The sequence below is a fragment of the Aspergillus lentulus genome (genome assembly GCF_001445615.1).
Source record: "Aspergillus lentulus DNA, contig: Alt08, strain: IFM 54703, whole genome shotgun sequence".
Taxonomy (NCBI): domain Eukaryota; kingdom Fungi; phylum Ascomycota; class Eurotiomycetes; order Eurotiales; family Aspergillaceae; genus Aspergillus; species Aspergillus lentulus.
In genome coordinates this window covers 2,692,540-2,716,590 of record NW_028322118.1, presented here as the reverse complement: position 1 = coordinate 2,716,590, position 24,051 = coordinate 2,692,540, and the positions used below count along the sequence as shown (strand labels likewise).

At 50.4% G+C, this 24,051-nt stretch overlaps 11 protein-coding genes across 11 annotated transcripts; 7 read left to right on the top strand and 4 right to left on the bottom strand.

The window, feature by feature from the left end:
- Positions 1–893: 893 nt before the first annotated feature.
- Positions 894–1,885, bottom strand: ALT_4141 (exosome non-catalytic core subunit RRP45; the record flags this gene model as incomplete). Its single annotated transcript, XM_033558252.2, has 3 exons — positions 894–1,488; positions 1,545–1,664; positions 1,722–1,885. The coding sequence occupies 3 exons, from the start codon at positions 1,883–1,885 to the stop codon at positions 894–896; spliced, it is 879 nt and encodes a 292-aa protein (XP_033414143.2).
- Positions 1,886–2,143: 258 nt separating this feature from the next.
- Positions 2,144–3,202, top strand: ALT_4140 (spliceosome-associated CWC15 family protein; the record flags this gene model as incomplete). Its single annotated transcript, XM_033558253.2, has 8 exons — positions 2,144–2,153; positions 2,208–2,230; positions 2,286–2,362; positions 2,412–2,693; positions 2,748–2,829; positions 2,879–3,049; positions 3,098–3,133; positions 3,185–3,202. 8 exons carry the CDS (start codon positions 2,144–2,146, stop codon positions 3,200–3,202), a joined length of 699 nt encoding a protein of 232 aa, XP_033414144.2.
- A 670-nt stretch (positions 3,203–3,872) lies between these two features.
- ALT_4139 (RNA polymerase II mediator complex head subunit MED22) lies at positions 3,873–4,428 on the top strand (the record flags this gene model as incomplete). The annotated part of the gene is made up of 4 exons (XM_033558254.2): positions 3,873–3,906; positions 3,984–4,048; positions 4,103–4,171; positions 4,246–4,428. The coding sequence occupies 4 exons, from the start codon at positions 3,873–3,875 to the stop codon at positions 4,426–4,428; spliced, it is 351 nt and encodes a 116-aa protein (XP_033414145.1).
- A 346-nt stretch (positions 4,429–4,774) lies between these two features.
- ALT_4138 (dihydrofolate reductase) lies at positions 4,775–5,548 on the top strand (the record flags this gene model as incomplete). The annotated part of the gene is made up of 1 exon (XM_033558255.2): positions 4,775–5,548. One exon carries the CDS (start codon positions 4,775–4,777, stop codon positions 5,546–5,548), a length of 774 nt encoding a protein of 257 aa, XP_033414146.2.
- A 354-nt stretch (positions 5,549–5,902) lies between these two features.
- ALT_4137 (putative voltage-gated chloride channel (ClcA)) lies at positions 5,903–8,745 on the bottom strand (the record flags this gene model as incomplete). The annotated part of the gene is made up of 3 exons (XM_033558256.2): positions 5,903–6,058; positions 6,112–6,498; positions 6,553–8,745. 3 exons carry the CDS (start codon positions 8,743–8,745, stop codon positions 5,903–5,905), a joined length of 2,736 nt encoding a protein of 911 aa, XP_033414147.1.
- A 2,883-nt stretch (positions 8,746–11,628) lies between these two features.
- ALT_4136 (putative MFS transporter) lies at positions 11,629–13,374 on the top strand (the record flags this gene model as incomplete). The annotated part of the gene is made up of 4 exons (XM_033558257.2): positions 11,629–11,883; positions 11,952–12,378; positions 12,428–13,172; positions 13,242–13,374. 4 exons carry the CDS (start codon positions 11,629–11,631, stop codon positions 13,372–13,374), a joined length of 1,560 nt encoding a protein of 519 aa, XP_033414148.2.
- Positions 13,375–14,094: 720 nt separating this feature from the next.
- On the top strand, positions 14,095–15,101 carry ALT_4135 (SGNH/GDSL hydrolase family protein; the record flags this gene model as incomplete). Its single annotated transcript, XM_033558258.2, has 5 exons — positions 14,095–14,233; positions 14,298–14,337; positions 14,393–14,471; positions 14,522–14,912; positions 14,968–15,101. The coding sequence occupies 5 exons, from the start codon at positions 14,095–14,097 to the stop codon at positions 15,099–15,101; spliced, it is 783 nt and encodes a 260-aa protein (XP_033414149.2).
- A 984-nt stretch (positions 15,102–16,085) lies between these two features.
- ALT_4134 (uncharacterized protein) lies at positions 16,086–17,803 on the top strand (the record flags this gene model as incomplete). The annotated part of the gene is made up of 2 exons (XM_089599687.1): positions 16,086–16,287; positions 16,386–17,803. The coding sequence occupies 2 exons, from the start codon at positions 16,086–16,088 to the stop codon at positions 17,801–17,803; spliced, it is 1,620 nt and encodes a 539-aa protein (XP_089456025.1).
- Positions 17,804–17,985: 182 nt separating this feature from the next.
- On the bottom strand, positions 17,986–18,757 carry ALT_4133 (isochorismatase domain-containing protein 2, mitochondrial; the record flags this gene model as incomplete). Its single annotated transcript, XM_089599686.1, has 4 exons — positions 17,986–18,508; positions 18,555–18,614; positions 18,659–18,674; positions 18,727–18,757. The coding sequence occupies 4 exons, from the start codon at positions 18,755–18,757 to the stop codon at positions 17,986–17,988; spliced, it is 630 nt and encodes a 209-aa protein (XP_089456024.1).
- Positions 18,758–19,079: 322 nt separating this feature from the next.
- On the bottom strand, positions 19,080–20,963 carry ALT_4132 (bifunctional hydroxyethylthiazole kinase/thiamine-phosphate diphosphorylase; the record flags this gene model as incomplete). The annotated part of the gene is made up of 7 exons (XM_033558261.2): positions 19,080–19,334; positions 19,385–19,485; positions 19,534–19,910; positions 19,958–20,371; positions 20,435–20,570; positions 20,628–20,804; positions 20,864–20,963. The coding sequence occupies 7 exons, from the start codon at positions 20,961–20,963 to the stop codon at positions 19,080–19,082; spliced, it is 1,560 nt and encodes a 519-aa protein (XP_033414152.1).
- A 1,451-nt stretch (positions 20,964–22,414) lies between these two features.
- ALT_4131 (translation initiation factor eIF5) lies at positions 22,415–23,680 on the top strand (the record flags this gene model as incomplete). The annotated part of the gene is made up of 1 exon (XM_033558262.1): positions 22,415–23,680. The coding sequence occupies one exon, from the start codon at positions 22,415–22,417 to the stop codon at positions 23,678–23,680; it is 1,266 nt and encodes a 421-aa protein (XP_033414153.1).
- Between the last annotated feature and the right edge of the window lie 371 nt (positions 23,681–24,051).

The following is a 24,051-nucleotide window of genomic DNA, read 5'->3' as shown; positions in this document are numbered from 1 at the left end:
TGCTTGATGCGGGTAAACTCCTCCGTCACAAGGATGTTGTGTCCCTGAAGCATTGACCGAAGACTCGGGGAAGAGTGAGTGGGGAGTGGCTGGGTAATTTGGTTGACAACAACGGCCACGAGGTTGCGCAAGGGGGTTTGATCGGGATTGAAAGGAAGAACCGATCGGATGAGGCAAATTATGAAGAGCTGGAAGATGCGAATAAGGACAGCAAGTAGCAAATGGTAGACTATTCTTGAATGCCTAGGAAGGTGTTTTGAGATGGGCGGCGAAACGACGTTGGCTGGTTGGCTGTTGCGGATTCCACTGGGCGGTGCTGACACTCGGCCGTGGTTCACCAAGGATAAGTTAGTTAGCTGGCTTTATAAATAGTCAACAACAGAGACACGGAACTCAATGTTCCTGAAAAGCTAAGAGGCTTGATAGAGAGGTTATCAAGGATTCGAATTGGTTGAGATAATCATTCCCCTGAGGGTCGCTTGTTTTCCTTTCTTTTCTTTCTCTTTTTTTTTCCCCCTCTCTTTCGATTTACGCTTTTACCTCCTCCAGCAGCCGTTTTGTTCCTGCGCCAAATGAGGATGCGCGTCCACCGGCCCACTCAGGGTAAAGCTGAGGCCTAAGAATGATCCTTTCGTCTTCAAAAGTCGATCCGATTCTGATTTTTCTCGACATGATTGACAGGGGCTGCGGACGTCTCGCCTAAAGCCATGATGTGATTTCGCTTTCTAGATCGACCGAGACTTTCTGTACACGTGTAATACTGTAGACTAGCGATAGACTGGGAAGACTTCAATTGAGACTAATAAACATCATTATGGAGCTCTATATTACATCACATCCTTGGTATCATTACCATGTTGCCTTTCGTCGTTGTTATGCGCATGAGCATCGAGTCACCGGTCATTCTCCGCCCTTGATTCTTCCACCATTCCGTTCTTTGACCTTTTAGCCGAATCGGCTTGCAGGGCTTTGTCAATAATCGCATTGATCTCCTTGACCTTCTCAAGAGCAACCGATGACTTTGACACAAATACTAAGGCATCCACGGGGGAGCCGGAAAACTTGGAAACGAAACACACATCTCCGGCATTATTCATGCCAAAGACAACGTCCGCTTCCGAGGCTTGCTCTTCTTTCCGAGTCGCATCGAGGATGACCCGTTTGCCTTCATCAAAGGTGTGAAAGGTAACTGAAAGAGGCTTGTGCGTAATATTCAAGGGAACCGGTACCCGCTCGTCTAACCCGTAGACAATCACCTGTCCATCCTTGACAACCGCATCCGGACGACGGAAGTGCTGTAGTCCAGCCATCACTCCAACACACGCGGCGTCAATGAGGTTGCCATCGTAGTCGGTGACGTGGACGTCGGCGCGGATGCTCCAGCAACTGACTCCCTTGAGGATGCACAGTGACTCGGTGTCTAAAGCGTTCGAATGCCGCACCAGTCTGTCAAGGACGTGCGAGACGTAGGCTTCGAGATCTCCTTGTCTGATGAGTATGTGCGTTAGCTGAATGCGCCGCTCGACACATGGTAGCAGCCATACCGTCCATTGTCCCAAGCTGGCGAGCCCATAGCCGTAAGCTCTAGGGCAATTGTGAAGATGCCATCAAAGGGACGGTCATCGCGAGGTTTTGTTACTTCTGAAGATATGCGCACGATGAGACTATAGGAAGGTCAGTCTACTTCAGATACGACGCCGAATCGTATGCACAGAACCCACCTCGTCTTGCCCAGCTGCACCTTCACATGCCCGTACTCATCCCCGAATGTGACAGTCAGAGGACGAAGCTGGTCAGCGTGGCGACCATCCAGTCTCACATCCTCGCGCAGAGCATTGAGGATGAAGTCGCGCTCAGCAATGGAGAGCGGTGCTTCTTTGTTCATGGTTGCGGAAGCGGACTTGGCCCCGACGGGGTCGATCAAGACGGACTTTTTAGGAAATTTCTGGATTCAGCAGCGTCATTGAATGCAGCGGATCATCAATCTTCCAGATGAGCCAATCATATCCGTAGTATGCCGAAGGCGGTGAAACCGGCTGATTCAGCTTGCAGCCTGAGGCCGCAACATCGACATTATCATCCTCCGACAAGCCTTAGATCATTGAGCAGAAAACATACAACAGGCCATCCGTGACAGCCCATCATGACTACAGGTAGGAGGAAGCTGAATGTGACGTTGCAGAAATAATGTGCTGACTTGATTATAGCTCACAGACCCACTTTCGATCCCGTACGTGCTCATCCTAACTATCCCCATCCTCGAGCGGAGCTCACCACGGTTATAGGCGCAAGGGAAAGAGGCCCTTCGTGGACCGGCTTATCATCAACGACTTTTGCCCGCATATACGCACCTCAAAACTCGGTAGGTTAACGCGTTATCAGCTGAGGACACTCCATCTGACTATTCCCAGTCAATTAGGGCAAGGAAGTGAAACCGAAGTCCGACAACGCGACCTACGAGCCGAGCTTCTCCAGGCTGAGGCGGCTCACTTTGCCAAGAAGAACGGAGTCCCAATCAATGAACCGGCCATTGAAAGCGCGGCGCCGAAACGGCTATTAGAAGGGGGCCCTCCGGATGGTGCAGGCGAAGCAGAAGAGGACCCAGAAGCGAAACGACGGCGGATATTAGAGGAAACTCGGGATATAGATGCGGACTCGGATGGATCAGAAGATGACAGTAGTGAAGAAGAGAGGTAAATATCCCATCTCCGGCCAGGCTTGCGATGGAACTTGCTCACACGGTATAGTGATGACGAAGATGAAGCTGCGGAGTTGATGCGGGAACTTGAAAAAATCAAGAGGGAGAGGCTAGAGCAGAAAGAGAAAGAGGTTGGTTCATTCATTTGTGTGGGTTTCTACCAGACTCACCGATTTCTAGGAACGTGAACGTGCTGCAAAGGAAGAGGAGCAACGAGAGTATGACATTGCCAAGGGCAACCCGCTGCTCAACCCCCAAGACTTTAATCTCAAGCGGAGATGGGACGACGACGTTGTCTTCAAGAATCAAGCTCGCGGGACCGAAGAGAAACGGGGCAAGGAGTTTGTCAACGTAAGACTTGTCAGTTCGAGATTTTGAATGCCGCTAATCATTTGACAGGATTTGTTGCGCTCCGATTTCCACAGAAGATTTATGGTGAGTAAACTCTTCCGAAAGGCTATGAAGAATACTGCTAATGTACACTAGTCCAAGTATGTCCGATAGACGTAGCTTCAAATTGATTCTCGACAAACTTGGAGCCTGTTTTCATACTTTAATCAATACGTGGAGCTAGTTACAAGCTCATCTCAACTGAGAACGAAGTCTGCAGGGTGGTAGACTGGCTTGATGACCCTACTGCAACCAAAGGCTTCGCTAGTATGATGGCAAGGAAGGTAACCTACTGAGGCCATTCGGCATAGCCTCGTTGGCTTAGGCACTCCTGGAGAATGGCTCTCAGAAGTATCCTAATCCTTGGGTTTGCCTTGTTTTGATCTGGATTTGGAGGGACACTTGCAGTCAGTTGGTGCTCGAATCATAATACTATAGTCTGAGCCGTCCAGAGCTGCGCAATCTATGAGATACACCACTTTATGCCACATTTCCTGTGTACGTAACTCAGCTATGTGACAGGCCTGTCAGTGCTACTAGCTTGTCCAAATAATTACATGACTTCCTTGTAATGTGGCTGATCCGTCAGCTCTCGGTGAAAAAGATATGTACTAGCATCCTAGCATCCAAAACAACGATCCAAACTGAGCAAACATACGTGATATGGCAGAATGCTGTACCGCCATAATCCCCGCCTTCAACATCAGTGTGAGGGACAATATCAGAAACACTCTCCAGATGACTTCACACATCTACGTCGTCAATTCTTAATTGAATCTCAATAATGGACTCTCAACCTTCATCTAAAGCACTACATAGTGAGTTTTGAACGCAATGCCTGCCTGCCCTTGGCGTCTCGAACCTACAGTACCCAAACTAATCGCGTCACATGCAGATCGCATCAATGCCGACATCTCACAATTACTGCAGCGGTTCGAGAATATAATGGCTACAGCTACCGTTCGTTCACTCTAGGACAAAATCCGCGGTGGAGCCGACTGACCTCCATCTCAGGTTGAAAACACAAGTCACACAGCAACAGCTGTCGAAACGTATCAGCTTGACGTGGAGTCGACCGCACTGGTATGTGTTTCTGCGCAAATCGCTTCTTTACCAGGATACGAAGTGTTATATGCTGATACGCGAGTATCCGACAGGTGCGCGCAGCAGAGGATATTCTCTCCCTAACCCGCACAATGAAGGAGGCCTGGCTGTTTGGGAAACTTGACACTCTGGGGGAAGACGAAGCGGACGTGAAACGGAGAGAGCAGCTGGAGAGTAATGCCGAGGCTATTCAGAAGGCTATTGCGGAGGGTGGGCTGTTGAAGCCAGCGAAGTGATTACTTTGGGGCAAGGTTTGCTCTGCATGGGATTGGCGTATGGTGTTTGGTCAAGTTTTTCCAGGCTGTTCCATAGAAACTTGTAGTTATAGATACCCATTGAATCATCAGCAATACAAAAGATGCTAAAATACTCCGTAGCTCTCTACTTTACTAAACCTAGTGTCTGGAGCATACTCTTCATACCTCTTCTAGTGGGGCAATCACGATAAACTCTTATCAACCATATCAGCTCGATTCGCGCAACACGTCCAAACAATCCCCATCAATCCAATCCACCCACTCTCTCATCTCCAGCTCATCCCTCCATCACAACCACAATTCTTACACGATAGCAACCAGCAAAATGCCCCCCACCCCCTCACAACCCCTAACCCTCATCGTGGCCACGACCCCAATCCGCACAAGCGAAAACCTCCCCACCCGCCTGGGCATCGGCCTGCACGGCACCCTCCCCTGGCCGCGCATAAAAGCAGACATGGCGTTCTTTGCGCGCGCGACATCACGGGCCCCTCGCCCCGGAACCATCAACGCGATTGTCATGGGCCGCAAGACCTACGACTCGCTGCCATCGCACCTCCGCCCGCTCGCGAAGCGCATTAATGTCGTGATTACGAGGGATGCAACTGGCTCTGTTCGGGAACGGATAATGAGGGAGTTGGAGGTGAAGAGGGCGAAGGCTGCTGCTGTTGCTGCTGAGCAGGCGCAGGCGCAAGCTCAGAAGCATGATCAGAAGCAAGAGCAGGCGCAGGCGCAGACAGATGCTCTCGTGAGTACGGGGCTTGAGGACGCGCTAGCGAGTCTGGAGAGTGGTTACGGGGCGGAGGGGAGACTGGGGAATGTATTTGTGATTGGTGGGGCGGAGATATATGCCTCTGCGTTGCGGATGAGCGAGACACAACCGGTGCGAATTGTGATGACGAATGTGGAGAGGGTGGATGGGACGGAGTTTGAGTGTGATACCTTCTTCCCGGTAGATGAGGAGCTTTCAGCCGGCGGGAAATGGAGGATGGCGAGCGAGGAGGAGGTGTCCGGGTGGGTGGGCGAGGAGGTCTCGTCGAAATGGAGGGAGGAAGGGGATGTGCGGATCCAGATGGTGGGTTATGAACGGATCTTGTAGTGACTACGGGTTGAAGGTTGAGCGCTTGGTAATCTCATATACATTTGTCAATATTGATCTCCGTATATACTGTATAACATGCTGTCATGATGTATGTCCGCTGAAACGACTCGTCAAAAGGCCAACGCTAATCTACATGAAGCCTGTGCAAATGCCAAAGCAAAGTTCCTCCCCTCAAGTTCGAGGTTCATATACAAGACTTGCCAAACGGAAACTTAATACAAAACAAGGGACGTGTATGTAGGGCAAGAATTATGGGACAAAATGTGAAAGTAAACCCCGGGTATGCCAAAACAACGGGTTGATCTTGGCATTATGCTTCAACCCTATCCATGTGGGTAGAGGATGTCTCGTTCATTCGTTCTCCTTGACATATTTGACGAATGCCTTCTTGTGGACCAGGCCTGCGTACTGGCCATCGCGGAGAACGCACAGATAACGCAGTCCCAACTTGGCGAAACATTGGTAGACAAGGTCGATGGGCGAATGTATATCGAGAGAGATTGGAGCCTGCAAAGAACTGTCAGTCTAAGAATCACAGCAGGAAAAATGAGGCTACACACCGGGTCAATATATCGGCGGAAGTCTACCCAGCTATTGCCGTTGGAATCCTCGCTGTCAACGACAGCAGAAGCCGTGTCCATTGACATGAGGCACATGGTGTGTTCCTCATCCTCAATAGTGTCAAGGGCGTACTCAAGGTCTGGAGCCGGTATAATACCACACAAAATATCGTTGCGCAGTATGGGCAAGCCGCTGTCCAGCTCACCTGCCATGAGCAGGTGCTGTAGCTTGGCGCGCAGCTCGGTTGCTGGCACGAAAGGCGATTCTGAAATATCAATCACGCGGCTTTTCCGAACAGGCCGGACAATGTCTCCAAGTTCGTCCTCCGAGAGAAGCTGAATCTTGTTGTCGAGGAATGGATAAGAATTCATATCAGTGAGCAGGTCCTATCAAAGTTAGCTCATCCTGGAATTAGCAGTCCTATGGGACGCTAGACCTACATAAATACTACGAGGCTCAATGGCATCTGCAGTCCATTTGGCGCACAGAACTGCCAGGGAAAACGGCAGGACATGGTCCAGGCTGCCCGTCAGCTCGAACAGAATGACCGCCAGAGTGACGGACAAGCGCGTTACGCCGCACATGGTGGCCCCAGCGGCCACCATTGCATACACTCCTGGAACGACGCATGACTCCATGCCCGAGTAGACCGGACAGGTCGAGAATAGAAAGAAGTTTGGAAACTTTACCACCAAAAATTGCACTACATGGCCAACAATACGGCCCATGAGACCGCCGACAACCATGGACGGGACATAGATTCCGGCGGGCACCTTGATGCCGAATGTCACCACTGTCAAAAGACTCTTGATCACGAAGGCTACCAGCAGATCGCTGATAATCTCGCCGATCCCGTCTGCCGTAGGACACAGCCCAGTTGATGTCACGGACTCGTGATCACACGGACTTGCCAACTCGAAAAGGAGTTCGGAGACAGGCAGCTTGGCGTACCGATTCCAGAAACTGACCACCCCAGTCACCAGTGCAACAATAATAACTTCCAGCATTGGCCAGCGTTTAATAATGGAAAGTTTGCGAAATGATTTGGCCCACAGACTCGAGGCCTTGATGAAGAGAGCGCCAGCCGCTCCTCCCAAAACACCAAGCAGCGCGAAGACGACAATTTCAAATATCTCCCAATCGGTCACATACCGGACCTGGAAAAGGACAATCTTGCCAGTGCCGTAGGGGTTGAGGAATTTCAAAGAAAGAGCTGCCGCGATACAGCAGAGGAACGTTCTGAATAAAGTCTTTGGCGGGAAATAATAACTGACTTCTTCCAAACTGAACAAAACTCCACCAATTGGGGCACCAAAAGCGACGGCGACACCACTTGCAGCGCTGGCGCTGAGCACCTCTCGTCTTTTGCCGTCGTTATCGTTGTACTTGGAGAACAACCGACATGCGATGTTTCCGACACAGGCGCCAATATGCACAAACGGACCCTCCTTCCCAAGACTCAGGCCGGACGAGACACTGAAAACTAGCGCAATAGTCTTGATGACCAAAGTCTTGAACCCGAGGTAGCCGTGAAGGACGAAACCGCTGTTGATGACTTTCACCTCGGCCACTCCGCTGCCTGCTGCGGAATAGTAAGTCATAGCGGGGCGCGTGGAGATCATTGGATAATGCGTCTTCGGGCTAATTAATGACGCTGGAGAACCGTCCTCGGAGGTGTCACGCTTCGTTCCTTGAGAAGTCCCGGCACCGAGGTTCTCATCTAGCGTCGTGAGCGAGACCGACGATGGCACAACGGTCTTCGTGAACAATGTCAGGTAGCATGAGATAACTGAAAGGATAACCACCCAGAGCACAAACATGGCATGGTCGACCCATCCATTGTCGGAGCCAGACCGACTGAGAATCTGCGACCATGACCGCCATCCAGAGCAGTCCAGGGTGTCTGCACAGCAGCTTTCATGGTTATGGAACCATCTTGTAGTGCAAAACCCTTCTTTCATGTCGAAGACGAAATCCTCGGTCACGTCCACAAAATAGGCGATGGCAGCGGTGATGCAGCCGATCAAGGCAACCAGAATCCAACCCTGAGCACCATCAAACGCCGCGAGCAGGCGACCGCGAAAATCCTTGCGCTTGCGCAGTTCCCGCAGACGCGCCCCATCAGCGATACTGTCATGCACCCAGTCAGTCGAGGTGAACTGGTCGTACCAGTTACGCTCGTCAAGAAATGAAGCGGTCATTCCATCTTTGGCCGATGGTGGAAGGTCTTCATCTTGGTCGTCATCAATACTGCTTCTTCGGCTAAATCGCAGGGACTGCGAATTTGCACGGCTGTGATGTCGAGACCGACGTAGGCTACCACTCGTCAAGGAGTGTCTGAGATAACTATCAGGGGCCGGAATAGCGGAGATGCTGGTGTACGATCTTCGTGGTGTGCCCCGACGATTTTCGCGAGTCTTCCCTAACAAACTTGTGGTTTCACCGGCTTCCATGTGGGATTCCAAAGACTGATACCCGGTATGAGTTTCGGACAGAAGGGAATGTGTACGCCTGAAGGCCGATGGAGACGGAGGAGCGGTGCGGGAAGCGATGTTTAGATATTCGCTTGCCGACAGGTTCGAGTCGTCATTTTGAGGCAAGGGCGATATATTTGGAGGAACAGACCGAGGCATTTTGGGAATTTTTGAAGCTACTCTTGCTTCGAACTAGACACGAAGAACTGTGAACCTTGTTAGACTATAACCAGTCCTCAGGCACAACAAACAAACACCAAAGGAGGACTCGTCTTGAGGGAACTGGATCTGCTCATATCCGACTTACTGAAACGCATATCCCTCTCTATATCCACCACAGGTCCTCGACAGACAAAAGAGGAACTTTAAATGTCCTGCAGTGGAATAACCAGTCCCACTTGTTTTGATAGTACGGGAGCGGTCAAGCGGTGAAGCTATCCCGAACCAACTGAATATCAACAAACAATTCAACAATGAAAGAAGTCTCAGAGAAGAAGAAAAAGGTGTAGAAAAAGGTAACAAGTGATGAAACAAAAGTGAACGATAGCTTTCGAGGCGAAACTTCCACCGAAAAAGGTCCTGCCTTGGCCGATGCAAGTACCAGTAGATGCTTTTTACTACAATTATCTAGGCGTTTCTCCAATCGTCGCTAGTGGGCTTGGAAACAATCGTGGCACGGGCAGATGACCTCCGCATCCCGCAAGTCATGGTCAGGCTACGGATAGCATCACCTGGAGGGATCATCAATGGAGCATGACGAGTCATCCTGTTGGCTCATGGGGATCATCAATTCGAGATTCTGAATAAAGTCTTAAATAGAACGAATCAAGGTCGGATCTGTTGACTGTGTGGACGAGATACTACAGCTGGGCTTACGATCAGCACCGGCCCGAAGGAGAAGCCTGCATGTGCATAGACTAGTAGCTTCGCTTGCCAAGCCTCCAGGGAGACACCCCGCATAGAAACTGAGCAGTAGCAGTGGTACTGATGATTAACAATTGTCCAAGATGCTCCCAATAAATGACTCCGTAAGGGTCTAAACGCGTCAGGTCTCAAGCATAGACGGAAACACCTTGTTGAGACATCCGGTTTCTATCCGAGGTGCAGGCTCGATCGGCCAAGTGCTAACAATAATAGACCTATCAGGGTTCCCTGTCTAGTACGTCGATCACATATCTATGTGCCACTGACCTGGATTGGGAAACCTGACATTGATAGTTTGTGAGACCTGAACCAGACAAGGTAGGGTCACTGTCTTTCTTACTTTCTTACCTTAAGTTAGATATATGCCTGGTAAACACTGCAGGGGATGGCTTACTGTAGCAATCCTTAACACTATCCAGTCTGGTAGTCTGCTAGCAAGTGCAAAATTAAACACTTCTTTTCGAGAAGCAAGCGTTCTAAATTCCACATATATACTTGCCTCGTCATGATAAATGGATTATCAGATGCGTCAGCACGTAATAATGACTTACTATCCTTCATGTAGGCGGTAGCAGCGGCACTGCTATTATTAGTGGAAAGCTTCCTGTATGTCCTGTATTATATATCATCCCGCGACATAGGAAATGCCAGACTGTACAGGACTATCGAGTAAATATGTCCTCCTGCTGGCCCAGAAAGATAGCTATAATATTGATTCAATGTCACCCTAATATGGACCATGTAGAATAAGTCGTCCTGTAAACAGCTATGCCGGGACCGGCGAAGACATCCCAGATTGAAGTACAGAGACTACACCATTGCGATGGATCATGTTGCTGTCGGATCCAATGCTGAGAGCATGGTTACATCACCGTCACTAACTCCGTACCGGAGCACTCTGCAGCGACGGCAGCGATCTTTGATTTTCCTCAAGGCTTCAAGGCAGAGAGAACGATCCTCCCCACACCCCACAATAATAACCCTAGACCTCTTAGAAACTCCCAACTCAGGCATCTAGCCCTCGAATTCATTGCCGGAGTTCTACCTTTTCGAAGCTGCAGTTCGAAATTGTAACTACTTACTTCACCTTCAGGTACTAGTCATTGAGCCATGGACTCAATAAACATTTTTGCGGACGAAGACACTACAATGACACTTCGGACCGAGGAGCGTACTGTTTACTGCGTACGTCACTTCCTCGGCCACAAGGTTCTTGGCAAAGGCTCGAACACTCGGCCCAAATGACTTGAAACAGAAAGCCCGAGTCGGGCAGTTACAAGCTTCGTGGCAACTGAGGTAAAGCTTAGCAACGCTTCATGATGGCCAGTTGCTGTGCGCCGATGGCCTCTTCAAGCTGTTCGTTGTTGATAATTAAATCAGGCAGGAATCAAGAGACTATAAGACTTTATCAGAGGCCTTGACATACCCCAGATCAAAAATTCTACCCCATATGCCAAGTGGGTCACTGATCTAGCCAGCGGGTCTGACAAACTGGTATCTCCGAGTCTTAAAGAATCCGAATCACGGAAAACATACGTGCTCGAACCTCGAACACAGGGCATTGTCTATCGTCTATCTAGATAGCTAGTCGCTACCTCTGTGGGGATTACCAAAGGAAGACTCTTGAGCTTAAGTCCCACATGAAATCGTCTGGCGTCAAATCGAGCTCTTCGCTTCTCCCAACAAACGACCTGAGACGATAATTGGCTATTTGCCACGAGCTCGATAGAAATCAGATGCTGACGCAGCTCATGTTCCCCCTGATATTTGTGGGGATGAGTCCCCACAAATCTTCCCACGAATGTCCCTAATCTGCTATGTTCTCGGTGAGATGATGGGCTGCCTCTGGATGTGGACGGTCCAGAGTCCAGAGTCCAGACAGAGAGCTAAATCTCCTCAAACACCAGATTTCAAAGCGATGAATGGTCCCCACGACTCATGCACTTTGCTTATCATCTCATCTGAGTCCTCAAGTAGCGTATCCCATCCTACTCTGGGGCACTATAAACGCAAGATCTTCCTCCGTCCGGGGTAGACTAGTCTTGACCCATCTTACTATATCTCCCCTTACCCAAGTCTTTACTCTTTCAAGTTTTCTCCTTTTAAGACGGAGATATCATGCCTTCCATTGAAATGGCGGAGGACGTTCGCCCGTCTTCAGCCCTAGATACGAAGGATATTCTTCATTCAGAAAAGACAGACAGCGAATGTCTCGAGAAAGCAGATGACATCCATGCTACAGAGGCAGAGATTGCCGCAGCCGGTCTTTCGGTATCTCACAAAGAATATCTGATCCAACGCCATGGAACACTTGACCTGGATCCTATTCCAAGCCCATCGAATGCCGATCCATACAACTGGCCTCTCTGGAAGGTATTAACGCCTTTGTCCCTATCGCTCTTCGCTTGGTCAATGACTGACCTAGGTCCCCTTTCTCGCAGAAAGTACTCAATCTAGTCCTTGTGGCATTTCACGCTTGCATGGCAACCCTGACAGCAGCATCCATTACACCAGCATACGAAGACATTGCCATCGAATTTGGAAAATCCGTCCAGGGCGCCAGCTATCTCACGTCTCTTCAGATTGCGATTCTGGGTGGAGCTCCTTTGTTCTGGAAGCCATTGTCAAACCGATTTGGACGTCGACCCATCTTTCTCCTGTCTTTGATTATCAGCTTGATCTGCAATGTCGGCTGTGCCAAGAGCCCTACATATGGATCCATGGCTGCGTGCAGAGCCTTGGTAGCCTTTTTCATATCACCCGCTGCAGCGATTGGAAGTGCTGTTGTGACGGAAACCTTCTTCAAGAAGGAGAGAGCCAAGTACATGGGCGTCTGGACCTTGATGGTCACACTGGGCGTCCCAGTCGGTGCGTTTATCATTTTGGAAGTAGTCAGGGCCCGCTAATGCGCCGACAGGACCGCTTATATTTGGGTTCGTCGCCTATCGTGTAGGATATCGCTGGATCTACTGGGTCCTTGCCATCGTCAATGGCGTTCAGTTCATTCTTTATCTGTTCTTTGGTCCCGAAACCCTCTACCTAGGTGGCAGTGAGGAAAGTCTGTCTGCAGACTTCAAGAGTCAATACTTATCCTTTCGCCGCATCGATCCTACCCCTCTGAGACTCAGTGAGTTCTATCACCCTCTGACCCTGGTGAAGCATGCCCGCGTGTTTATCCCCGCAATCGTGTATTCCATGGTCTTCTTGTTCGGTAGCGTTCTTATTACCGTGGAAGTCCCTCAGCTTTTGCAAATGAAGTTTGGACTCAATGCCGAGCAACTTGGCCTGCAATTCCTTGGTGTGATCATCGGTTCGATTCTCGGAGAACAAGTTGGTGGTTCTCTCTCAGATTTCTGGATGAACCATCGGGCTCGTCGTATTCAGAGAAGACCCGAACCCGAGTATCGTCTCTGGCTAACTTACCCCGGCGTCATTCTGACAATCGTCGGTGTGATCGTCTTCCTTGTCTGCACGCAGCAGGCACCCGAAGGCCACTGGGTTGTCTCTCCCATCATTGGCACTGCCATTGCGGCTTTTGGCAATCAGCTGGTGACCACGACGGCTATCACCTATGCTGTTGACAACTATGCTCAGGACTCTGGCAGTGTTGGGGTGTTTATCACGTTCGTTCGGCAGATGTGGGGCTTCATTGGTCCATTCTGGTGAGATTCCTGTCCATGCTAGCTGAACATGCAGTAATAATCTCCGGGCAATGGCTAATTTGTGGATAGGTTCCCCGACATGTTCACTAATGTTGGTGTCGCTGCTAGTTCTGCGGTCACCAGTTCTCTCCTCTTTGTCTTTAGCTTCCTTTTCACCGTTCTGCTTCATGTGATGGGAAAGAAATGGCGTAATTCTTCTTAAAAATTCCACTGTTCATCTAGAGCTGCTGCATTGACGAATGGACATCAGCCGAGAGAACGGAGGTCAGAGCAGTGATGTACATATTTTTCATCATCTTGTCCAAAATCGTGACTGGGTCATACCTTTGCTCTGATGCATATACCTGTAATGGCCTTTTGTGTAATCGAGAAAATGATACATCTGGTATGAATATACTCTAAAGAGCACAAATTCGCATTGCAAGAAGCATCATCTATAGCGAACAGACTGGGAATGCTCGAAGCGCAAAGACTATTGAAAGGAGAATTGCCGAATAAGTAGAGAAAATTTATAAAATTGCCCCGACACATGTTCACTGAGCATCAACCCCACCAGAATTGTATACAAAGAATGGAACAACGCTGTTGGTGGATAATCCCATGCCGACAAACACCTTTTTGCCGAGACCAATAAGCATCGACCTGTGAATCATCGAAAAGGCACGACAGTTTGCACCCCAAAACAACCTCCGAAGCTCCGTATCCAATAGAGCGTAGTTGTCAAGCTAAGCTACGGTTCAATCAATTTAGCCAGACTAGCCGATAAGCGGCCGAGATCCATCGAGATTCAACCCCACCGCCAGCCATAAGAGGTGCCTCGTCCTCGTGAGGAACAACTGTCGCAAACAGAACTGTGGGATATTCGTTTCTAGAGACTAATTTGAATCTGACCTGACTGTCTGCGCGTTTGCTTGTCTGCATCATGTCTAACGGAGTTGCCCAATCGGCCGAGGAGGCCTTGTATAAGCCCTACGACCAGTTTATCCTATTTGGAGACTCCATTACGCAAATGTCTTCGGATCAGAGTATGGGGTTTGGTTTTCAGCCCGCTCTCCAGGATGGTAAGGTTTCCCCTGTCTGTATGGCATGCTACTTGGATCTATTTTCGATGCTAATTCTTTACAGCCTACAGCCGCCGCTTGGATGTGATCAACCGTGGCTTCGGGTATGCGTCTGACAACTTGCAGCTTGCATAGATGCGTGCACTGACTCCTGCATAGTGGTTATAGCACCGCGCATGCGGTCATGGTCTTTCCCAAGTTCTTCCCCAAACCAGAGACGGCTACTGTTCGGTTTATGGTATGGCGCCCTACTCGCTGAAGTAGTAGGCATGATTCTGAACGTTCTAGACAATATTTTTCGGAGCAAATGATGCGGCTGTCCCTGGACACTACCAGCACGTCCCAGTGGAGACTTACAAAGAGAATCTGAAGAAGATCATCCAGCACCCGGCGACAATTGCTCAGAACCCAAGGATACTGATCCTGACCCCGCCACCGGTGAACGAATACCAACTGGAAGAATTCGATATCGCAAAGGATACACCTCATCCCAGCAGGACAGTCAAGCAGACCAAGCTGTATTCGGAGGCCGCCCGCGAGGTCGCCGCCTCGCTAGGAGTTGCGGTGGTAGATCTCTGGACTGCGTTCATGACTGCCGCTGGTTGGAAAGAGGGAGAGCCACTGATCGGCTCCAGGGATGCCCCTAATAACGAGAAGCTGCAGAGTTTCTTCACGGATGGTTCGATCCCAGTTTTCGTTCATATGGGGCTCGTGCTGACTGTGATATGTTACAGGACTGCATTTTACCGGCGATGGGTATCGACTCATGTATGAGGAAGTGATGAAGATTATCACAGCCAAGTGGCCTGATCAAGCCCCCGAGGCGCTCGAGATGGTCTTTCCTGCGTGGATGGAAGCTCCCAAATGATGTCGTTGCAATGAGCTCCTGGAATCGATCCGTGGTCAACGTACACTAAAGCTGACACGATCAGTAGAAATGCACATTATCAAATATAAACATAAATATTCTTATAGCAATGATTGATCACAGATAATTGGGGAGTGTGATCAAATGTCAGAAGCGCTGGCATGGACTGTGCACGCTGTAGGAGAATAAAAGCGGTCTAGATCATTGCCGGTTTAAGTGATGAACGGCGGACTTGTGATCCCCTCACTGCCCACGTCCCTTTGCTTTGTTACTCCGTCATCATCAGTCGTCTATCCATAACACACCTCGTGCTCTGAGACGCATATATCTTTCGAGATAAAACCTGTATATCATCATCGAGATTCTCGGAGTCCCCTACAACTTCCTTTCTCGCCAATCCAAGCCCTCGCTGGAAACACGCGTTTCTCTCCAACACCCAACTACCCCGTTTTGCCTGCGAGAACCCCAATTCAACCGTAGATCCCAACCGTGAAAAACCGACAATTCGCCCTAATCGTCTTAAAATAGAATCAAAGACCCTTCGAAAGTCACCTTGCTAATTGCTTAACCATTGACTGTGCCATTGCCTACACAGTATCCCTTCCGCTATCTCTTTCTGTCGGATTCCACGCCGCCCGCTTGACCACATCACAATCCGTCTTTATACCGTACAGAACCCGTGGCCCACCTGTATGTTCTGACAAGTGATACACGAAAATCAGATACTAGCAGCTAGGTGGACGGCCTTACGGCCGTCTCACAGCATACGAGGGAGGAGGAGTCCGAGGATTAAGCCAGCTGCCAGTTGACACTACCTGGACACAAGATAGGGAACTGAGCAGTATTGCAGACGATATACGAAGCCTTGGTGTTAGTAAGGAAGCTTGTGATTTCAGGATTCGGTCTTTTCTCTCTGCGTGAACCGTCTGTCGCCTTTCGCCGCTTGTGGAAGACCTCTTCATTCCGGTTTCCATCCGTGTGGACATGGACGCTCAGTATCCTTTTGCTTCGCGCGACGACATTTGGCGCGTCTTTGAGGAGTTGAAGGAACTTCACGCTGCGCAGTTTGAGCAGGCGGAGCGGATTGCACGACTGGAAAGACGGAGGGATGAGGATGCGAGGCTGAGAAGTGTTTGGGGTCCTTTGTCACCGTTTCCTACTTCTATCGGGGGTACCATTTCAACAGGTGCGTTTCTCGCCTTCTATGCTTAGGGTACCATAGCAGATATTAATTGTTTTACTCCAAAGATCCAGTCTTTCACGCCCCTGCTGACGCCTTTAAAGGGTTCGATCAGGGCCAGCACTCCGGAATGGCGAATCCAATGGGTCTCGAGAGCGAAGACGAACCGAGAAGAGGGACATCCAGAGCGAATAGTGTCCGGTTCGATGAAAGTGCTATTCATGGTTACTATGGGCAAGCCAGCCGATCTACCAGCGAGCTGCCGCTGAGGACTGGGAGCGGCATGGGAAGCCATCCACTCACCGAACGCTCACTGTCCCACCGGTCTGATGGCCGACAGAGCTCTTCAGGGCATTCACATCACTCGGCTCGGACGAATAGTTTAGGGCTGGAGACGACCAGTCGCATAATGGGCTCGTCCGTCGGCGGCTCTCCTCTGATACCCCCGCCGGGTCTATTCCTCCTCGGACCCGTGCCGTGTGTCATTCGATGTTGGTTGACGACGAATTTCTCAAATGACTCGCTTCTGTATGCTGCTGCCTGTTCCGGATCGTATGCCTCGACGCTTGGGTATCCGATGGTGCAGAAACTCGGCTTGGAAGATCTTGTAACCCAGGAGGATGGCGTACGGTTCATCAAGCTTCCGATGTATCTCCCGGAGGCCAGCGTTCACCAGGCGTCGTCTCGTCCCAATAGCCCGGTTCCTCAGCTTCCCACCCTGACTATCCGCTTTCTTGTTCGGGATACGGATCCCAACGATCGTTCCATTCAGATTATCCTTGGAAGTGATATTCTTCGCTCCCATAATGCGGACATTTTGTTCTCTCAGGACAAGATCATCATGGTAGATGACGAAAGGAACAAGATTTCCATTCCCCTAGTGCGGCCGGAGGATGACTCTGTCTTCAAGTCTCTCTGCACTGCATCAGATTGCTCGCGCCTTGAACGCTCGACAAGGCAGGCTTTGGAAAAGGGGCCGACGGATGTGAGCGGCGATTCTGGAGTTGGGGTCATCGGAGAGCCGAGTCGATCGCGACGATCTACCTCTGCGTCTACCACCGCAAGGGCATCCACCGAAGAGCCAGATGAAGGTCGAAAGACCCATTCATCGGATTCTCACGACGTGTCTCCAGTTGCTGAAGCTCAAGAAGATCCAGGCAAGACCACCTCTGCCATTGACTTTCCGGCCAACGAAGCCGCCAAGCCTGAAACTGCAGGTGTCTGGAGTGCATGGAGGCGGGAGACGAAAATCGACCCGGCATCGTCCGGCGCGAGCAAGCCATCTCGGGGCCGTACGATGAAAGTTCTACGGCCGACCAAGTCTTCTACACGGGTGCCAACAGCGTCAAGCGGGGCCGGTACTGACGCCGCGGCGTCTCCTCAACCGACGTCCTCCCGAGCGTCCCCAGACGAAAGCCGGGCTGGCAAACAGTTTGCTCCGAATCCTATCGGCGGGGCTTCTGCGTTTGGCTGGCTTAATTCATCCCAGCCGCCTAAACGCGTTGTAACAATGCCTAAATGAACTATATCAGGAATGGACGAAGGGAAATGGCGTTTTGGAACATGGATTGAAAGGTCCGTATGTAGACAAAATGAGTCAACCACTAGCAATCAATTATATATCTTTAGGCACAGGCAGCCTCGCCTCCTGATCACGTCCATTCATACACACACCCAGACACGCTAGGAGAAGAAAAAAAGAGATCAAATCTTCGAAAACACCTCCATCGCCTCCCTCGTCTCCTCCTTCATCTCCCTCACCAACCCACTAACAGCCTTGAACTCCGCCCTGCCCGCATCCCCCAATATCTCAAACAAAATTCCCTCACTACTCGTCACAATCGCCCCGGCATCCCGCAGCCGCGCAAGTGCCACCCCCCTCTCCTCCTTATTCATGCTACTCACTCCATCCACAATCACATACACTCTATGCCCGCGCTCCAGCAAATCCAGCGTCGTCTGCGTAATGCAGATATGCGTCTCTATACCCACAATGATAACATCCAGCGGCGTCTCCCCGCCCTTTGCATTCGGCAACAGCGCATCGAGTTCCGGTGTGATCATCGAGAAAAGCGTCTTGTCGATGTTGGCGCGCACAAGCGGCGTGGAGAGGTAGGGGTGGAGTTCGGAGACGACGTCGCCTAGTCGCGGACGGTTCTGCGTCGTCACGTAGATGGGGATGTTGAGTGCTGAGGAGGCTTTGAGGAGTTTGGTGGTTGTTGTTATCCTGCTCTGTCAGTTTGGGTTGGCATGTGGGGGAGGGAATGTCGTACAGTTTCGGGAACTCGTAGATGGCGCGAAATTTCTCTTGGAGGTCGCAGATGCTGTTTGTACTATGAGTACGGGTTATTCTAATCAGTCAGGGGATGGGGCGTACAATAAGGCCGGGTTGCCTAGTATCCTTTGGTTAGCATTTGAGAATGTTAGTTGGGACGAGAGACGTACGGATCCGGCAGGCTCGTGAGATGGCTGCCATTGTAAGTTGCTTAGTATATTTCCGAGTATCTTTGCTAAGCTGGATGGTTGAGAATGACAATTGCTTTGGGAACTGCAGGCGGGATGGAATGAACCGTGAGATAAGAAAAAAGTATGAGGCCGTTGTTTCTTGCTGCGGAGGAAGATGGCGGGGAATTTCGGACCAGTGCGGGGAAGCTTTTCGCCCGAGAAATCAGGCTTCAAGGGGAACAGTTCTAGGTAGTTATCTCCGAGTAAGTCAGTCAACTGAATTCAATTCAAATATCACCAGCTTTTATTAACGGGTATACGGTATACATCGTCTATATACACTATGTTTTATGCTATAGTTTGATCTCTTGAATCTTTGCCCGTCCGGAGAACCAGCTGTCGTCACCCTTTAGAGCTGCTTGCCGGATGGCGTACAGCTCGTCCAGGAACGCCGGAACGAAGCTTCCCGGTCCCCGGACGTAGTCCTTTGACGCGGCGTTCTCCGCCGCAATCTCATACATCAGGAGACCTGACAGAACGGCCAGGAGCTTGTCGGAGGGGTGTGTAGCCAGGAAGCAGCCAGATACCATTCCCACGGCACAGCCAGTCTGTACGACGAGTTAGCAAGAGATTGAAGAAAGGAAAGTATTAGACGTACGCCAGTAACTTGTCCAAGGAATTCATGGCCATTCTCGACAGTGATCACTCGCTCGCCGTCACTTAGGTAATCGACAGCGCCGGTCAAAAGGACAACGTTTCCTATCAGGGTTAGCAACTGGATCTCAATTGAAGAACGGTGCAGCGTACGCTCTCTTCTGGCCAGGTCGCGGGCCAATTTGGCCTTCTCTTGTCCGTCAAGAGTGCTTGGTCCGCTGTCCACGCCGCGCTGGACTGCATTGCTGCTTCCTGACACCTGTCTAATCTCTCCCTCGTTTCCTTTGATAAGATCAAAGTAGCCCCCGCTCATAAGCTCCTTTACAGCCCCGCGCCGGACCTGGGTCGCAGCAGCGCCGACGGGGTCGTAGACCACAGGATTTCCGCGCTCGTTGTATGACTTGATCGCTTGGAGGTAGTTTGGTATACTTTCGCGCGACAAGGTTCCCATGTTGATGACAAGAGCTCCGTCGAATTTGGCCAGGTCAACTGCTTCTTCGCCGTATGGTGACATGATGGGGGAAGCGCCCCTGGAAGCTGGTTAGATAAATGAACTGTGATTCAAAGGCAGACGTACATTGCGAGAGCAACATTGGCAACAAAATTGGCCACAACGTAGTTGATCATGTTATGGACCAATGGGTGTGCCTTGACCATCTTCTGAACGATTTGAGGCACCTCCTCGACCAATGCTGCCGCTTCATTCACTCTAGGTGCCCTGGGTTCCCATGCGAAGCTGGGTGGGCTGTTGATACGTTGGACAAATTCCTCGGCCGCAGCGCGCGGGTCATCTGCTGCCATGATGGCACTGACGATAGCGACGCCGTCCAGTCCCTTTCGGGGGGCTTTGGACTGGTACATCACACGCTGCACGTTCGAGAGGTTAATACCGCCGATAGCGACAGTCCCAACATTTCGACCCGAGCCGGAAATAGCGTCAAGGATCGCCTGAGTGCCTGCTGTTCCGAGGATGTGTTTCGTGTTTGTTTTACTAGCAACTCAGATTAATCATGGCACGGTCATCCATGGATCATCCGTCCAAATGGCAACTTACGTCGGCGTTGCGAACATGGTTCCGATACCCAGGTAATCGGCACCCGCCTCGATGGCTCGCTGGGCCTCTTCGACGGAAGACGCACTGATTCCGATGATAGCATCTTTGGGAAGCAGATTTTTCGCCTCCTCGATGTCTGTACCAATCGTATCAGTAAGGATCAGTCGCGGTCACCTGAGGCCATGGGTCGTACACATATCGTCTTGCCCAAGATGGACGCCTTCTGCTCCAACGGCGAGGGCGACATCTACGCGATCGTTGATTAACAGTGGGACTCCATAAGCTTTGGTGACCTTGTGCAGCTTTTTAGCCGTTTGAATCAAGTCCCCTGTGTCGCTTGTTTTGTCTCTATATTGCACAAGAGTCACACCTGACGCCACACATTAGCACAAGAAATTGGTGTGCGAGACAAGTGTGACATTGACCGACCTCCTTTCAAGGCTTCTTCTACCACAGTACACAGATCCCGGCCTTTAAGAATGGCTGGGGTCGAATCTGTGACCAGGTATACTGATAGGTCTAAAGGCATTTTCTGTTGCCGTTGTCAGCATATGACTGACCCAGAAGTTTGGGGCAGGAGGGGTCGAAGTTAATACGAGATCAAATGTATCCGAGAGCAGAAAGTTGTGCAGGTAGAAGCATACTTACCCAAAGTAACTTTTATGCGGATGATCCACAATAATATGGAATCGCTGGTGTAGGCTCTCCCGTGGTCCAAATCAGAGGACTCAGAAGAGTCAGAGGAAGCATCAAATGACGTTGGAAGCGTGTGGGGACACCCGGTGAGGTTAAACTCATGGATTAGGATTGTATTTGGCCACGAGAGCTGCTCCTGACAAATAATTTTATTTTATTCTAAAGCTACATTGACGCTGAGTATCGTCCATGATAGCTGCTTACTGATCTCAATGGAATAAGCTGTATACACATGGCCCCTCTGGCTGATACAAATATAGAGGAGTAACACAACCACAGAACAACAGCCTTGCCATAGAGTCATAAACTGGTAGTTAAAAAATCTGCAAATGATGAAGAGACCTAGTATAATCCCTCTTTAGTCCACATATCGCTGTTATACACTCTGTATAGTGATGGAACGTCCTGTTCTGCCCTGAGGGAGAGTGAGACATTGATCATGTGACCATGCATCAAGATGAGAGGGAAACACGTGCCCTCGGAAGAGGCATCCCGGTGATCCGGAAGAGGCAAGGCAACAGTGCTGAGTCAGCAGCCCTGAAATTTTCTCAGCGGGTCTTGGCACTTCGGCTCCGAGCCTTTCTTTCTGTTTGGCCCTCATCTTCTTTCCTCGTTTCCGCTTTCTTTCTTTCTTCTTCTCACTCACTCTCGCACACACTCTCAACTCATCTCATCCATCTGCATCTTCTGCATCATCTAATTCAACCGGCTTTCAACGCTGTTTATCTCGTCGAATCTACACGATTCAGCTGTTAAACGTATCCGAGTTTTTCAGCTCTCGTTTTGATCGAAGAAAAGCCACTCTGGTTAGTTTCTTGATACGGTCTTTCGTCAACCGTCCGCCACCACGAGTTCGAGGTCTGACTTTAGTTGCCTCTCACTTTCCAGAAGAACCATCCGTTGGTTTCTTTCCCAACTACCGGAGAAAGCCACTCAAAGAAAAGAGTCGGTCGCGAACTTGTCTATGTATTCGTCCTGCGTCAGAGATTTCGAACACCACCTGCCGCTCAAGCTGCAACAGTTTCGCTCCGAGCTGAAACCTTGTAGTATACATTCAAAGTCCTGTGGCTGAATCCCAGGCTTGCACTATCTGCTGTGTGAAATCGTTTAGTTGAAACGATTCTTAACTCTCCACCATCCACTACTTTTCAAAAGTCGAGGAACTCGCTACGCATGTCTTGTCTTTTCAAGATATCACTGGTCCATAATCCCTCCCGCTTCGTTTTCAAGCAGCTCGTTCTCACCGTTTCGTGAAAAAAATAATCATCCTCAACAACCGTCAAAATGGCTACCGTCAACATTCGTCGTGATGTCACCGATCCTTTCTATCGTTACAAGATGGAGCGCCTCCAGTCCAAGATTGAAGGCAAGGGTAACGGTATCAAGACTGTGGTCGTCAACCTGAACTCGGTCGCTCAGTCTTTGAGCCGTCCTCCGTCCTATGTGATCAAGTACTTCGGATTTGAACTCGGTGCTCAGGCTAACGCCAAGCCCACCGATGATCGCTGGATTATCAACGGCGCCCATGATGCTGCCAAGCTCCAGGATTACCTCGATGGCTTCATCTCCAAGTTTGTGCTTTGCAAGAAATGTAAGAATCCTGAAACGGATGTCATCATCAAGGACGATAAGATCATCCTTGACTGCAAGGCCTGTGGTCAGCGCACCGATGTTGATCCCCGTTTGAAGCTGAGCACCTTCATTCTCCGCGACCGTGCTTCTACCAAGGGAGGGAAGAAGGACAAGGCCGCCAGAAGGGCTCGCAGGAACAAGAAGGCCGAGGAGGGTGCCAACGGTGACAATGTCAGCCCTGGAGACAGCAACTCCGACAACGGTGAAGTCGAGGATCTTGCCTTGGAAGCCAACAGCGATGATGAACTCACTCGCCGTATTAAGGCCGAGGCTCAGGCCCTCGCGGCCGAGAAAGACATAGAAGACGACGAATGGGCTGTGGACGTTTCTGAGGAGGCCGTCAAGGCTCGTGCCAAGGAGCTGCCTGACGACTTGAAGCGTTCCCTCGTCCTTGAGGATGCCGATGAAGACGGAGAGCCTGATGGACCGTCTGCTTACGATCTGCTTGGCAGCTGGATTCTTGAGAGCGCATCTGAAAAGGGCGATGTCACTGCCGTGAGCGATGTCGATATCTACAAGAAGGCCAAGGAGTTCGGCATTGAGAACAAGCACAAGACTGTTGCCGTCCTTGCCCAAACCATCTTCGACGAGAAGATTGTCAAGCAGATTCCCTCCCGCGCTGCTTTCCTGAAGAAGATGATCACTTCTGAGCGCCACGAGAAGGCCTTCCTCGGCGGTACCGAGCGTTTTCTTGGCAAGGATCACCCTGAGCTGATCTCTCTGGTTCCCGCCGTCCTCCTGGGTTATTACCAGCACGACCTTGTCTCCGAGGACGTGCTGAAGGCATGGGGTGCCAAGGCCAGCAAGAAGTACGTCGACCTGTCGACCAGCAAGAAGGTTCGCAAGGCTGCTGAGCCCTTCCTTGACTGGCTTGAGAATGCTGAGAGCGATGACGAGGAAAGCGAGGATGACGAGTAGATGGTAAATCGGCTACTCGGTTTATGAAGTTCGGGATGTCTTCGGAACTTGCTTTTTCTACACAATGCGCTAATTTCGGTCATTACCTTGCTATATCCACACTCATTCAGTTGACAGAGTGCACACGAATCGTGTCTTAAACAGTTTCGTTGATTTGAGGTGAATCTGATTGCTTGCATCACTACCTCTCAATGAATAACAGATATCTCTCCTCAATATTCCTCTCTTCTGTAGGTTCCATTTGTAGAATAATCCCGCTGTAGACTACCTCACATTGTAGACTACTCACGCCGACAGCACGCATTGCACTGGTGCAATCTGGCCGTAGGGGCGTCACATAGATTTGTTCCTGGAGGGAAAGTTGTCTACTC